The 14,100-nt window shown below is 35.7% G+C and overlaps 1 protein-coding gene and 1 pseudogene across 1 annotated transcript; one reads left to right on the top strand and one right to left on the bottom strand.

The window, feature by feature from the left end:
* The first annotated feature begins 2,755 nt into the window (after nt 1–2,755).
* LOC144568620 (ABC transporter C family member 3 pseudogene) lies at nt 2,756–6,892 on the top strand (annotated as a pseudogene).
* Nucleotides 6,893–8,823: 1,931 nt separating this feature from the next.
* Nucleotides 8,824–11,469, bottom strand: LOC144568804 (transcription factor HY5-like). The gene is made up of 4 exons (XM_078319197.1): nt 11,311–11,469; nt 10,656–10,839; nt 9,292–9,448; nt 8,824–9,025 (listed from the first exon to the last, which is right to left on the bottom strand). The coding sequence occupies exons 1-4, from the start codon at nt 11,390–11,392 to the stop codon at nt 8,954–8,956; spliced, it is 495 nt and encodes a 164-aa protein (XP_078175323.1). The 5' UTR covers nt 11,393–11,469; the 3' UTR covers nt 8,824–8,953.
* Nucleotides 11,470–14,100: the final 2,631 nt, after the last annotated feature.

Here is a 14,100-nt window from a genome sequence, read left to right as displayed (position 1 = left end):
AGCATCAGAGTCGATGCGGGTAGCATCAGAGTCGATGCGGGTAGCATCAGAGTCGATGCGGGTAGCATCAGAGTCGATGCGGGTAGCATCAGAGTCGATGCGGGTAGCATCAGAGTCGATGCGGGTAGCATCAGAGTCGATGCGGGTAGCATCAGAGTCGATGCGGGTAGCATCAGACCTGACGTTGGTCGCATCGCGAGTCTCCAGAGCAGACAGCAAAGGCCCAATAAAGGCCCAGAATTGGAATACTCGTTTTGAAAAGTCTATAAATAGACCACCCCTGCCACCAGAGGGGGGAGTTCCGAATTTGAAGATTCAAAACCTCAAGAATTGGAGTGTTGATCAAGAAAGAAGGGAAGATCCTTGCTAGATTGCTACATTGGGTTCTATCATGATCTCTTCTCTTCTCTCTTCTTTTATGATGTTGTTTGAGTAGATCTTTCTTGTTTCTAGGGTTGATGTAGTCTAAAGCTTTGATTGTATGTATTGAATTTGAATTTGAGTTGTTCTTGTGATCAATTGATTGAGTATTATTCTTTCATTGCTTGATTTTGATTGTTTGAATCTTGATTGTCTATTGTTGAATGTTTCTTGCATCTCTTCTAATATCTTGACTTTGATCCTTCTTGCAATTTAATCAAGCACTTGAGGTAGGTTAGAGATCTGAAAAGATAGATCAATTGAACCGAAAGGTGAGATTTCCATTTATTGAGAGATAGTGGATACCTTTAGCAAACCGATCAATTAACTTAGATTGAACACGAATAAACGAGAGTTGAAAGTTGTAGATCTAAGAAGGTGAAATTGCAATTCCTTACTAGGTTTCTGGTGCTAATAAACGAGAGTTGAGGCTCAGGAATCTTAGGTAGGGTCAGTAGAACCTTGCACAATCGAATAACTCAGAAACAGGTGGAATGCTGCATTCACTCGAGGACCACGCGAGTCACATGGGAGACCATGCGGGTCGCGTCACTAGGGTCGCATGCGAGAGCATGCGAGTCGAGTGAGGGTCCAGAGAGGTAAAGCTGAGGATGAAATCTGAAACCCTGGAAACATCATTTTAAAATTGACTGAAACAAACATTTATTTTCTTTTGCAATCTTCTGTTATTGAATTTAGAAATTGAAACGTATTCAACCCAAGTTTGTCACTTCTAGTACCTAACTCAGATTAGTAGGAATCCAGAGTCGAATTATACCGTCCCTGAGGATCGATACCTGATTATACTATACGGATAGGACTGTGCACTTGCAGTCTTAGACGAGAGTTGATTCAAGGTTTTTAAACGGGTACAGCTAGCTGTACCTGAGACTTTGTAAGCATACTTTTGTGCGAACAGGTAAAGTTGTGAGTTTTTGAAATTTAGAAGGGTAAATATGATATTATAAAATTTAGAGGAGGAAATACATAATTTCAAAGTTTTTGAGGGGTATACATGAATATCCTCCTAAAATTAAACTGAAATGTAGAAATGAAATTATTTGATATGATTTATATAATTATCTCTATGCATATATAAAATATTATAATATTTCGACTTATTTTAATTTGTACTAAGAATTTGTGAAAATATTATTATGTGAATAATTTCTGAACATTAATTTTTTAACTTACTGATTAACAATATTTTAATCCCATCTAACAATTTGTTTTGTCATATGATTTTTAATTTTTCCTTATTATTAGCAGATTAAAAATAAAGGAATCATGGAGAAAAAAATAGTGGTACTTTGAACTCATGTAATTTTTTATTTTTTTTATAAATTATCTTCATGGTCAAAGTAAATGTTTTGAAGTCATCCATATTCAACTTAAAAAGTTGTATATGTTTCTTCTGGTTTCATTCCGGCTAGGGCTGGGCAAAAAAAGCTCGAACTCGTAACTCGCTCGTAACTTGCTCATTTACAGCTCGTTTAACTCGGCTCATTTATAGCTCAGCTCATTTACAACTCGAGTTGGCCAACTCGTTTAATAAATGAGCCGAGTTCGAGTTGGCCCCAACTCGCTCATTTATAACTCGAGTTGCAAATTATTGGTCACACTAAATTCCAAAATAATCAAATCCGAATCTCTAGACTGTTATTTGTGCTTTGAGATTTCGTGCAAAATATGTTTGAACTTGTGTTGTAATACTATCACTGGTTAAACGAGTTGTGAGCCAACTCGAGTTGATAACGAACTTAGTTTGAACTTGTGTTGTAATACTATCACTGGTTAAATGAGTTATAAACGAGTTGTAAGCTAACTCGAGTTGATAACGAGCCGAGTTCGAGTTGGCTCTACAACTCGTTATTACTATCTCAACTCGAGTTGGCTCGCTCGTTTATTAAACGAGCCGAGTTCGAGTTGGAGGTAACTCGCTCAAACTCGGCTCATTTACAGCCCTATTTCCGGCTAACCAAAACCGATGCAAAAGCTGTGTGCTGCAACTCGCACCAAAAAAAAAACAAAAACAAAAAAACAGATCTTTCCGTTCTCTCATGTACTACTTATTTTGTAATACTCTCTGAAGAGAAAAGAAGGAAAAATTTGCTGGAAGAGAGGTTGGAATTTTACATTTTTTTTTCCTGTTTTCTTCTTCATTTTCTACTCAAACATGGCTGTGATTTTTGCTCTTCAAAGAACTACTTTGATTTCTCCCTGTTTCATGTTCTCTTTTCATATGTAAACCAATACAGAAAGGAGGAGAAGAGAAAATAGAAATAAATGAAAAGAAAACACTAAAACAAGGTCTAATCCCTCTAGCTCCTCTGCTCAAAATAAATGGCTGTTTACCTATTAATTGATCTTGGGTTCTTGTTACTACCCAGCAGTTTGTACTATTTCTCTGTTTCGCTGCATGTAGCTTTCTTTCTCTTTCTCTCTCTGGTTTGGCTCTGTAGAAGGTTTAAGGAGGAGAGGTCCACAGAGAATGTAGAGAACAATGATTTCTTGTATTACAAATTGACCTTTCACACCTCTCTTGGTCTTGGTTTGTTCTACTTACTCTTCTCTGTTTTCAATTATTTATGGTCTAATTCAGATTTTCTAATTGAATTGGATTCGGTGATCAGAACCATCTTTTGGTTTCTCTTCTCTTGCTACATGGAATTTGAATTTGGAAGATTGAGTGAAAAGAAATTTCCTGTCTCACTAAGAGTATTGTTTGGTCTCTTTCTACTCGTATCTCTATATTCTCTTGTTCTACATATCCTCTCCTTGCAAAATAATGCAATTGTCGGGGCACATTTCTGGGTCCTCGATTTCGGGTCATTTTTCATGGCCTTGTTGCTTAACTATGCTGGTATTTTTGGTACACGGAAAGCCAGAGAACCTGATTCACTTCTCCAAGAACCTCTTCTAAATAGAACCTGTAACAGCAGCAACAGCAACAATACTAGTAGTGGTTCAAAAAATTCCTCTCTGTATACCAATGCTGGATTCTTCACCTGTCTTACATTCTCTTGGATCAGTCCCTTGCTCTCTCTTGGCTACAGAAAAACTTTGGAACTGGAAGACATACCAATGGTAGATGAGAGAGATTCAACCAATGGCATCTTACCTATCTTCAAAACCAAGCTAGACTCCCAAACAGGTGCTAATGGTAGAGTCACAGCCTTTAAAGTCGTCAAAGCAATAATTTTCACTTTTCTGCAGGAAATTATCATAACTGCTATCTATGAGATTGTCACCAACCTCTCTTCCTATGTGGGCCCATACCTGATTGACTCCTTTGTGCAATACCTAAATGGTACAAAACGGTTTCCCAAACAAGGTTACTTGTTGGTATTTGCATTTATCATTGCCAAGATATTTGAATGTCTCTCTTCGACGCATTGCGGCTTTCAATTGCAACAAGTTGGGGTACGGTTACGAACGGCTCTTGTTGGCACCATATACCAAAAGGGACTCACTCTATCCAGCCAGTCGAGACAAAGCCATACGATTGGTGAGATGATAAACATCATGAGTGTAGATGCTAATCGAGTCATCAACTTCACTTAGTACATCCATGAAATCTGGCTGGTGCCAATGCAAATCAGTCTCGCATTGACCATACTGTACTCAAGCCTTGGCATCGCATCGGTATTTTGCACTAGCTGCAACTATTACGATCATGCTCGCTAATATACCACTCAGCCGTATAGAAGAGAATTATCAAGATAAAATGATGGGGGCTAAAGATGAACGCATGAAAGTCACCTCAGAAGTTCTGCGGAACATGAGGATTCTAAAACTCCAGGGGTGGGAAATGAAATTTCTTCAAAAAATCTGCAATTTGAGAAAAAATGAGGCAAGCTGGCTAAAAAAACTTCTCTATGTGGACGCTGGTGTGACAATTTTCTTCTGGGGAACGCCAACTTTTGTAGCTGTCGTCACTTTTGGGGCTTGCATGGTTATGGGTATACCGCTTTCCACAGGTAAGGTTCTCTCGGCCTTGGCTACATTTGTGGTGTTGCAAGGGCCGATATATAGCCTTCCTGACACAATTTCCGTGCTAATTCAAACAAAAGTTTCTCTGGATAGAATAAGTTCTTTCTTATGTTGGGAGGACTTGCCAAATGATGTCACACATAGGGCCTCCAAAGGGAGCTCCAAGGTGGCAATTGAGGTGCAGAATGGTACATTCTCATGGGACTTCGAGAGTGAGGTAACGACATTAAAAGATTTGAATTTTAGGGTGTTGCATGGGACAAGGGTTGCATTGTGTGGTACGGTGGGGTCTGGTAAGTCGAGCTTGCTGCTAAGTATACTTGGTGAAATGCCAAAAGTATCTGGTGAGGTTAAGTTGTGGGGTTCAACTGCGTATGTCAGCCAGTTGCCATGGATACAGAGTGGCAAGATTCAGGATAACATTTTGTTTGGTATAGAGATGAATAGGGATCGGTATTGTTGGGTTTTGACGGTTCAAACCCATTGATTAAGTCTGTTGGGGTTTTGACTGTTCAAATCCATTTATTTGCTTAAGATGCGGAAAGAATATAAAACAAAATTTTACTTCTAACTTAAGCCAAGGATTAAACGGGGTATGTCAGGAAACTTTCCAAGGAGGTCCACCTTCAGTATTCCTTTGGCATCACAACCCAATTTAATCATTTTACAGATCTACTCCATGATTGATTTCTAAAACTTTAATCTACTTACCAATTAAATAGATTAATATAACATATTTATACCTTGATTCCAAATTCTAATTGGAATGCAGCAAAGCGAGAAGAGCGACATCTGGGAATGACTCGACCAAAATACCCTCGGTGGATAAGAATGATGACATGCCATGTGGATAAGGATGATGACATGTCATGTGGATAAGGATGACATGTAAAAAGACCAAAATGCCCTTGGCTCGAATTCAATTAACATCCATATAATTATTCTGAACAATTATATTTTTTGCGGTTTTTTGTTTCGGTAACTTTTATACAACGTAACGTGTACGTTTATAAATTAACCTTTGTTTTTGCTTGTCATCTTATATGACATTTATAATTTAATTATAACACGTATAATTAATTATAACCATCTTATTATTAATCATAATCAATTTATAATTAATCAACAAGATTCTCCGAGTAGCTCCTATATGGTGTGACCCAATAGGATCCGTGTTATGTTGGTAAATAGAATTAAAACTGTTTTAACTTCTATAATCATAGGAGGCACCTGGCAGAATGCACTATGACCATCCAATTACACAGATGATGCTGTACTGTACAATATCACGATCCAGTAAACTATTTTACTTGTGTCAATTCTTTCGTCTCATAGCTATCAGATCAGTTTCAAGGTAGGTGTGTGTCATCCTTACAAACTTAATCTTTTCTTGATCTTGAGCATATTATCAAATATAATTACTCTTGTAATTATACTGCTAGCAGATAATCTTACTCTATCAAGGGGCCCAGTGATGCTATAGCTCGTACAAAATACGAGGGACAATATTACTTTTGGTAAACCATCACTTCCTCAGCTAAGCTATCATATGGAAGTGCTACCGTTATGACTGTTTTTTACCGACAGTGTTAGATAACACTCACACATACACATCTCTTAGTAGGAACGATGAATACCTCATACTGTAGAACTTGACACTAAATGAAAACATTAATGACACGAACACAATTCTATTTAATGTTTCATTCGGGGTCTATCAAATACCATGTTCCTAGAACATGTATCTATGTGATTAAAATGACATCTCGTGTCAATGTTTTGTAAAACTTAACCATCTTTTAATCCACATACTAACATAGTAACGGTTAATTAGTGTTCCTGCTAATTACCTCGGCTAGTGACTTCTTAAGAATATATATCATCTTTATTATGGAGTTTCACAATTCCAGTAATGAACTCGAAATGATCCATAATTCAATAATACTCATGGCAACAAAATGATATATAATTAAACATCCAATTCATGAACAAAACTTTATATGATAAATTATCGTATTATTGACTTCTAGATTATTACAAACTAACAGGTATGACAATGTGCTTCAGGCATGTAGCTTGAACAAAGATTTGCAGATGTTGCCACATGGAGATCAGACAATTATTGGTGAAAGAGGGATTAATTTGAGTGGTGGCCAGAAGCAGAGGATCCAGATAGCTAGGGCTCTGTACCAGGATGCCGATATATTTCTTTTTGATGATCCATTTAGTTCTCTTGATGCACATACTGGGTCGCATGTCTTCAAGGTAAATCGTTTTTTTTGTTTCACTTTTTTGAACTTATTTAGGATTTGCATGTACTGCAATTCTGTGCACTATGATAATCAAAGTACAAAAAAAAAATGACAATTGCCGACAACCATAAAGAAAGATAATTAGAGTATAAGAAAGAAATGTTTAATCCTGACGCTAATTGTCAACATATGTTACATGCACGTTTTTATCTTAGGTTCAGTTCTAGCTGTAGGTTGAAATTGAATGAAGATTCCAATATTCTACATTTCTATAAATTTTGTAGGAACGCTTATTGAGGTTTCTGGCATCAAAAACCGTGATCTATGTCACACACCAAGTCGAATTCTTACCAGCTGCAGACCTCATCTTGGTAAATTTTCTTCTGGTATTTCTTTCTTAGGGATGTTTCTTTCAAAGCGTACTAACCAACTTTATTTTTTCTTGGAAGGTAATGAAAGAGGGAAAAATAGCACAAACAGGCAAATACCATGAATTACTTCAATCTAGCCAGGAGTTTATGGAACTTGTATGTGCACACAAAAACGCATTGTCAGAGCTTGACTCCTTTTGGCTGAATGAACTGGATGCATCCAGTTCAAATCAGAAAACCAAGAAGGGGATGTCATTAGAAAAAGAAAACACTACAATTCCAAAGGGACAACTCGTACAAGAAGAAGAGAGAGAGAAAGGGAAGGTAGGATTTTGGGTCTACTGAAAAAGAAAACACTACAATTCCAAAGGGACAACTCTCATTAGTACTGTACGTGGTAATTTACTGGACACAATACTGAGTATTTATCATTAATTCACACAGGCGACGACAGATCAGAGTACAGTTGATACAGGCATGCCATATCTGCTTGGTTCTTGTGCATTTACAATCATACAACTTCTTGCTATTATAACTGTTATGTCACAAATTGTATGGCAAGTGTTTGTTGTGTTTCTTCCGGTGACTGCCCTATGTGTCTAGTGCCAGGCAACTTCTATTTTATTGTGAGGATTTGTAAACATTTATTTGACAATTAAATAAAAATTATCCTATTTTTTCCTTATTTTTAAAATCTACTTTTCTCTCTCTATATATAGTTTCCTAAGTGTGTTATTTCCAGGTGTTAGGTTATTATTCGAAAGTTATGATTTTGTCAGTTACTAGGCAATCATGTATATATTTATTTATTTATTTATTTTTGAGATAAAGATAAGAACCAAACCAACTAACTTAAAATATCCATGAGGAATTCCCTCCCATCATTGTTTCAAACTTGCAACCTCTCAAATGAAAGGTATTGCCCCTAGCCGCTAGACTAAAGACTGGCTCTTATTAATTAGTAGGCAATTATTATACAATTTTATATTATATTTACAGATTAATATGTTGTTTTCTTTTATTTAATTTCCATATTTTATTTATGCTCAAATATTTTGAGCAGAATCGTTTTCTTATTTTGGTTACATTTCTCTTGTAACTACAAAATGATTAATGAAAAAAGGACTAGACCCTGTTTTCTTTGTCAAAAATAATTTCCTAGTACAATTGGTGTAAGAGGTCCAAAATGGGATTAATTTAAGTTTCTACATATATGGATTAGAAAACTTAGGAATTGATGACTTGCTCATACAATTCATTATTCTAAGCAGAGATATTACATAGAAACAGCAAGAGAATTGTCGAGACTAGTAGGTGTGTGCGAGGCTCCAATAATCCAACAATTTAGTGAGTCTCTAACAGGTTCAACCACAATTAGGAGTTTTGGTAAGGAATTGGATTTCAAGGGAAAATATGGAAGACTAATGGATCATGCTCTGTGTCAGTGCATGTCACCAGAAAGGTTGTAATGAAAAAATAGTCCTGCTCCTTGATTAGATGGATGCAAGTTCAAATGTTCAATTGCCGATCGAGAGGGTCTAACCCGCAGACCCCTTCTGAGTTCTGAAAGTAGAGATGTTAGATGTAGCCATGTAGGCAGCAACATCTATGTGTCTTTAAAACAATTCGTCTAACCCGCAAACCCCTTCTGAGTTCTGAAAGTAGAGATGTTAGATGTAGCCATGTAGGCAGCAACATCTATGTGTCTTTAAAACAATCGAGACCATAGATGAAACGCCACCATAGAACATCTATAGAAGAACCAAACAACTGTAAGACTTGTAACATTTTCAATTTAAATTTAATTATTTTTCTATTTAGAGATACATTCCATAAAATATACAATGAATACCACTAAAGGTAATCTAAAATCCTATTACAAAGTTCCAACTGTTACACATCAAAACAAAACAAATATTAATTGCCTTCTGCCTTGGAAATGCTGCTGGCACTGGATCCTTTTCTTCCAACTGTTGTATTCTTCAGTATCTGCGGCGTACACAAAACAACAATTGTGCACACTGTAAGTTCTTGAAATCTACCAAACAATAAACAAGTTTATGACATAGATGATCTCTAAAGTTTCATCTATTTTCATTTTGGTTTAAGAGTAATTTCACAGAATGCAATAATCAAGGATAAAAAACAACATCTCCTGGCTTTCAGGGACTAAGGAAGGAAAGACAGGATACTTCAAGGACCATTCTGTAAATTACTTCACAAAAAATGTGTAAACAGAAGAAAAGAACATGTACTTGTCTCAGCATGTTGTTCTCATTCTGCAAAGTGGAGACACGCTGTTCCAACTCAGCATTTTTCTTCTCCAAATCCGTAGCTCTTGCCTCAAGATCATTTAAATATGCTTTCTTTCTCTCCCGAGCTTGTTGAGCCGACACTCTATTCCTCAACAACCTTTTAAAAATTTAAAAAAAAAAAAAAAGGAAGAATAAGAGTTAACTCATTAAAAACACTGATAGTCCAATTAGATGAACAGAACTTGTTCACCCAACCCAAACCAACGTATTCATGGATCAGGCTTTGACACCAGAATTTCTCAAACTGCTAACACATCAGATTGATTTGATACACTTATTTCAAATTTTGCTTGGTTCACAAATAGCCTAAGTTTCTCATTTGTAAAATATCTTTGTATTAAGAAATATACTACAAAGAAGACCCCATATGTGTTGAAAAACATCACTATATGTATAATTTGGATTAAAAAAAACAGCCACACTTGAAATTCTGGAAATACCAGCCATTGGATCTAACTGAACCAGTAAAGGCTTGGGGCCAACCATTTTACTTTAAAAATAAGAGTAATTCTATTGTATATCATTCTTTTATGACCCATCCTAGTGGGTCAGCGTCCATTGTTTAAAATAGGGAATGTACCAAATTTCGGCCAAATGCAAATATTGTTTAGATTTCCATCAAATGATTCGAAATTCTCAACATTTGAGTTTTAAGTTTTAACGGCTTTATTGATGGATGATCAAATAAGTTCCAAGTTTGACATACACCATATATAGTAAAATAAATGAATGCACATTCAAAAATTCAATATTTCAATTGGGACAATTTCAATGACCATAAATGCCACAAATATAAATACACGTGCCACAAAATAGATGTATACTTGAACTGCCCTTCAAAATAATAGCAGCTGGGGAGACAACTCTGGGAGGGGTATGAATGCAAAGATTATTTCTTAAGAGGGAGGATCACATGACAATTCATTATTTAATGAGCTTGGCAATATAAAAAAATATATTTTGAATACCAACATTATAAAATATGATGAGATTAGATGTATGTTAAAATATATTATTCACATATCATGTCTATAAAATATGATGAGATTTAGTTTGATGTTTCTTTCACTTTACATCAAGTGGCTTAAAATTTCAACGGTCCGAAATTAACAGCCTTGATGCATCATGAAATTAAATTGCATGAAATTTGATGGTTAGCCTATATAAATGTCCAACAAAATGCTTATAATGTTACTTATCAATTTTAAGTTTTATTTGAATTTTTCTGAGAATCTATTGGTAAGATTGGCAAAATAACATTTGTCATATATTGTTTTACTTAAATCCCTCCTATTTTTAAAGACCTTTTGAGGCGCTTGTGCTCTTTATCAGCAGGGCTACGGCCTCTCCTGCACTGGGTAGCAGTGGCTGACGATTGGGCCCGGACTGGCCTGTCAGCAGAACCCACCTCAGCACCTGACGAGGATGGTCCCACCAGCTCAGATCCCAACTCCGGCACTCTTCTAATCTCCTCATCACTCTCCCCACCTGATAATAATGCAACATGACACTTTCAGCACTGGATGGAGAGAGGTGCGAAACTGACAATTTTGCATGCATGCTTGAAAGACCCTAAACTTATCTAAATATCCCTGTAGCCTCCCCCCTCTCCTTCCCCCAAAACAAAAACCCAAAACACAACTTCTTGAAATTTAGACAGACTACTGCTTCGGCCTATACTTTTTCTGGATATCAATCGAGTTACAATTGTTAGAAAGGTCAATACGTCTCTACTCTCTACCAGCAGGTTAAATAAATAGACAGAAATATCTATTGTATTGTATGAATGCACGCAAAAAGGCTCTTAAACCTCTTTTGAATAACAACGCAATAATAATGTTAATTTTATGAGGTAATTCTCAAGTTCCACTTTAAACCATAAAAGCGACAAAGGAGACGTGTCTTTTAAATATATCCACTAAATTACTAAAATTTAAAAAAAAAAAAAAAAATTCGTACCTTTAACCTCCATTGGTGGGACTGAACTCGAAGATCTCTCACTACTAGAAGGGAGCGAGTTGGCTCCTTGTTCCTGCATCATCCTTATTCCTTACTCCTTAGGCAGAGAAGGCAGAGAAGGCAGAGAGAGAGAGTGTGGAGAAAAGGTGGTGTTAGCAAAAAGGAGATGAGAATGAGAATGAGAACTGAGAAGGTGACAAGTTTCAATCTCGACTGTCCGATAGGGATGGATTGAACGGTGCCCAAAGCGTTAGCGTGTTCACACCAGATTCATACATTTGAATTCGTATCCTCTGCATTAACTCAAAAAGGAATCTTTTGAGTTAATACATCTAGACTGTCCGATCAGCATTTAAGTTCGTGCGAATTAAATCCGCACTAATATTGATGACCCCCTATGTTTTAGGCGGAGGCCGGATGGACTCCGTTTACAATCGGACGGTAGGTATCATCTTTTTGAGTTAATGCAGACGATGCGGACTCCATACATTTAGAGCCCCATCCGAAGGTATATAATACACTCAGATGTGGGTTGCACACCGGCCGTTGGATCCGTCTCACATCCCCACTTCCTTTCCTCCGTAATTATTGTTTTACAATATAGTCCCTGTAGTTATAATATAATATATACTAATCACTAATTCAGTATCTCAAGTTCTCAACCTCGTCAAACAAACTTATTATTAAAAATAACACCCACCGGTACAGGCGCACGTACAGCTCCAACTCCAAGTCCGGTCTTAAATTTCACAAGCAATGACAGCTGGATGTGCAAAAATTATTTCAACCAAATATTAAAATATTCAACCACAATTTTTTTTTTAATCAAGCACAATTTAATTCTTTGAAGTTACTTGGGAATATTCTGTTTGACTTCTATTTCATACTTCAATTTTCCTCGTGATGGCCTTGTTTATTTTTTTCAAGTAGCAAAATAATACATAAACAAACAAAATATGTAATGGCTCACACTAATTCAACTTCACAAATCAAGATACTGACATTATCTCTACGAACTAGGGAATTCAATGGGTGGGGCTTACAAATATATATATAATATATATAATATAACATAATAACTAGAAAGAGAGGAATCCTTCTTTTTGACAACAATAAGATATTACCTACTAACTTTTTTCAAAATAAAAAATAAATTAAGTGGGGTTTTCAATATGGAGATTTTTTTTTAAAAGTTCTACTCGGGTAATTTAGTACAAATAAATTCAAGTGATGTATTAAAAGAAATAATCATATTAACAAATGGAGACTAAGCTGAAAAGAAAGGACAAAAGGAGATTTATTGTCTGTTCCTAACTTTATATTTATGAAATTTTCCTCTGTCTGTTATAGCGAAGTTTGCAGAACCAAACAAGAGATGATAAAAATTTTGAAAAAAAAAAAAAAAAGCTTTACAGTGCATTTAATTCAAAAGAAATCCAAATCGCATGAAAAGAAAAGAACGAGAAATAGGAGCTCCCTTCAGTCCAAGCCAAGGCATGAATTAAATTAAGCAAAGCATGAGAAATTTTTGCTAAAATTTTGTTTTTCTTCTAAACAATACAATGTTTTGAACTGAAAGGAGCTCCAATGTCTCCTTCTCTTTGAAATGAAGATCAACACTGCATTTTGAATCTTAGTTGGAGAAGAAATGGGAGTATTCTATTTATGTAGCTTTGGGGTCGCTTTATAAGAAGTATATTTAGCAAAACAAAGATTTAAATAAATAAAAGAAAAGGAAAAGGAAAGATAGCGGTTTGTTAAGTGAATGCCACGTGGCAGTGATTGGTTCAAAAGTCAGTGCAGGGTATATTGACTGGCGGATAATTTCAAGTACAACAATCATTGAAACAAATAATATGATTGACATGTACTCTTAGAAAAATTCACGGCGAAAAGATGAAAATTAAATTAAAGTATGAAAAAGAATCCATAAAATGGAATCACATTATCGTTCCTTTTATCTTCCATTATAGAGTTTGCTACTTGCATGCTTTGGCAATTCGATCTCTTCTATTCACAATTTCACATTATCTTCTTCTCTCCTTCTCCTTCTCCTTCTCCTTCTCCTTCTCCTTCTCCTTATATTCTAATTCTTTCTAAAATCCGCACATAAATGATTTCATAAAAATTTTAGGCGGTACGACATATATATATTCGGTGTATCATACCTGTAAATAATTCAACAAAATACATATATATATATATAGGACTTGGCTACGGTGCTATGAGTTGCATAGAGGCCTCCTGTGCTATGGCTCAATATTCGACTTTTTAAAATCCTAAAGGTCGATCCGAACCGTTCATCTTGTTCTCCATATTAATGTGTTTGGAGACTAAATTTTATATTTTTTGAAAAAAATTTACTATTTTTTTTTAGATTTATTGAAAATCACTATTTTTCAGACAAATCTGGACCATAAAAAAACAACGATATTCAATAAATCTAAAAATATAGTAAAAAATTTCCAAAAAATGTAAAATTTGGTCTCCAAACACATATTAATATGGAGAACAAGATAAACGGTTCGGATCGACCGTTAGGATTTTGAAAATTCGAATATTGAGCTGTAGCACGGGAGGCCTCTATGCAACCCATAGCATATTAGCCAAATCCTATATATATATATATATAGAGTTGGGCTACGGTGCTATGCATATATAGTATCATCTTGTGCTATGCATTTTTTAACCGTATGATCGGTTTTAATATCCGTGCTGTGATGGTGCGCTGATTTATTTTAGAAACGGAGATGACGGAAATTAATTAAACCCATCTCTCGTAACTGATTT

The sequence above is a fragment of the Carex rostrata genome, chromosome 17 (genome assembly GCF_964058835.1).
Source record: "Carex rostrata chromosome 17, lpCarRost1.2, whole genome shotgun sequence".
Taxonomy (NCBI): domain Eukaryota; kingdom Viridiplantae; phylum Streptophyta; class Magnoliopsida; order Poales; family Cyperaceae; genus Carex; species Carex rostrata.
The sequence above is the reverse complement of the archived record's forward strand: the minus strand, read 5'-3'. Positions and strand labels throughout refer to the sequence as shown.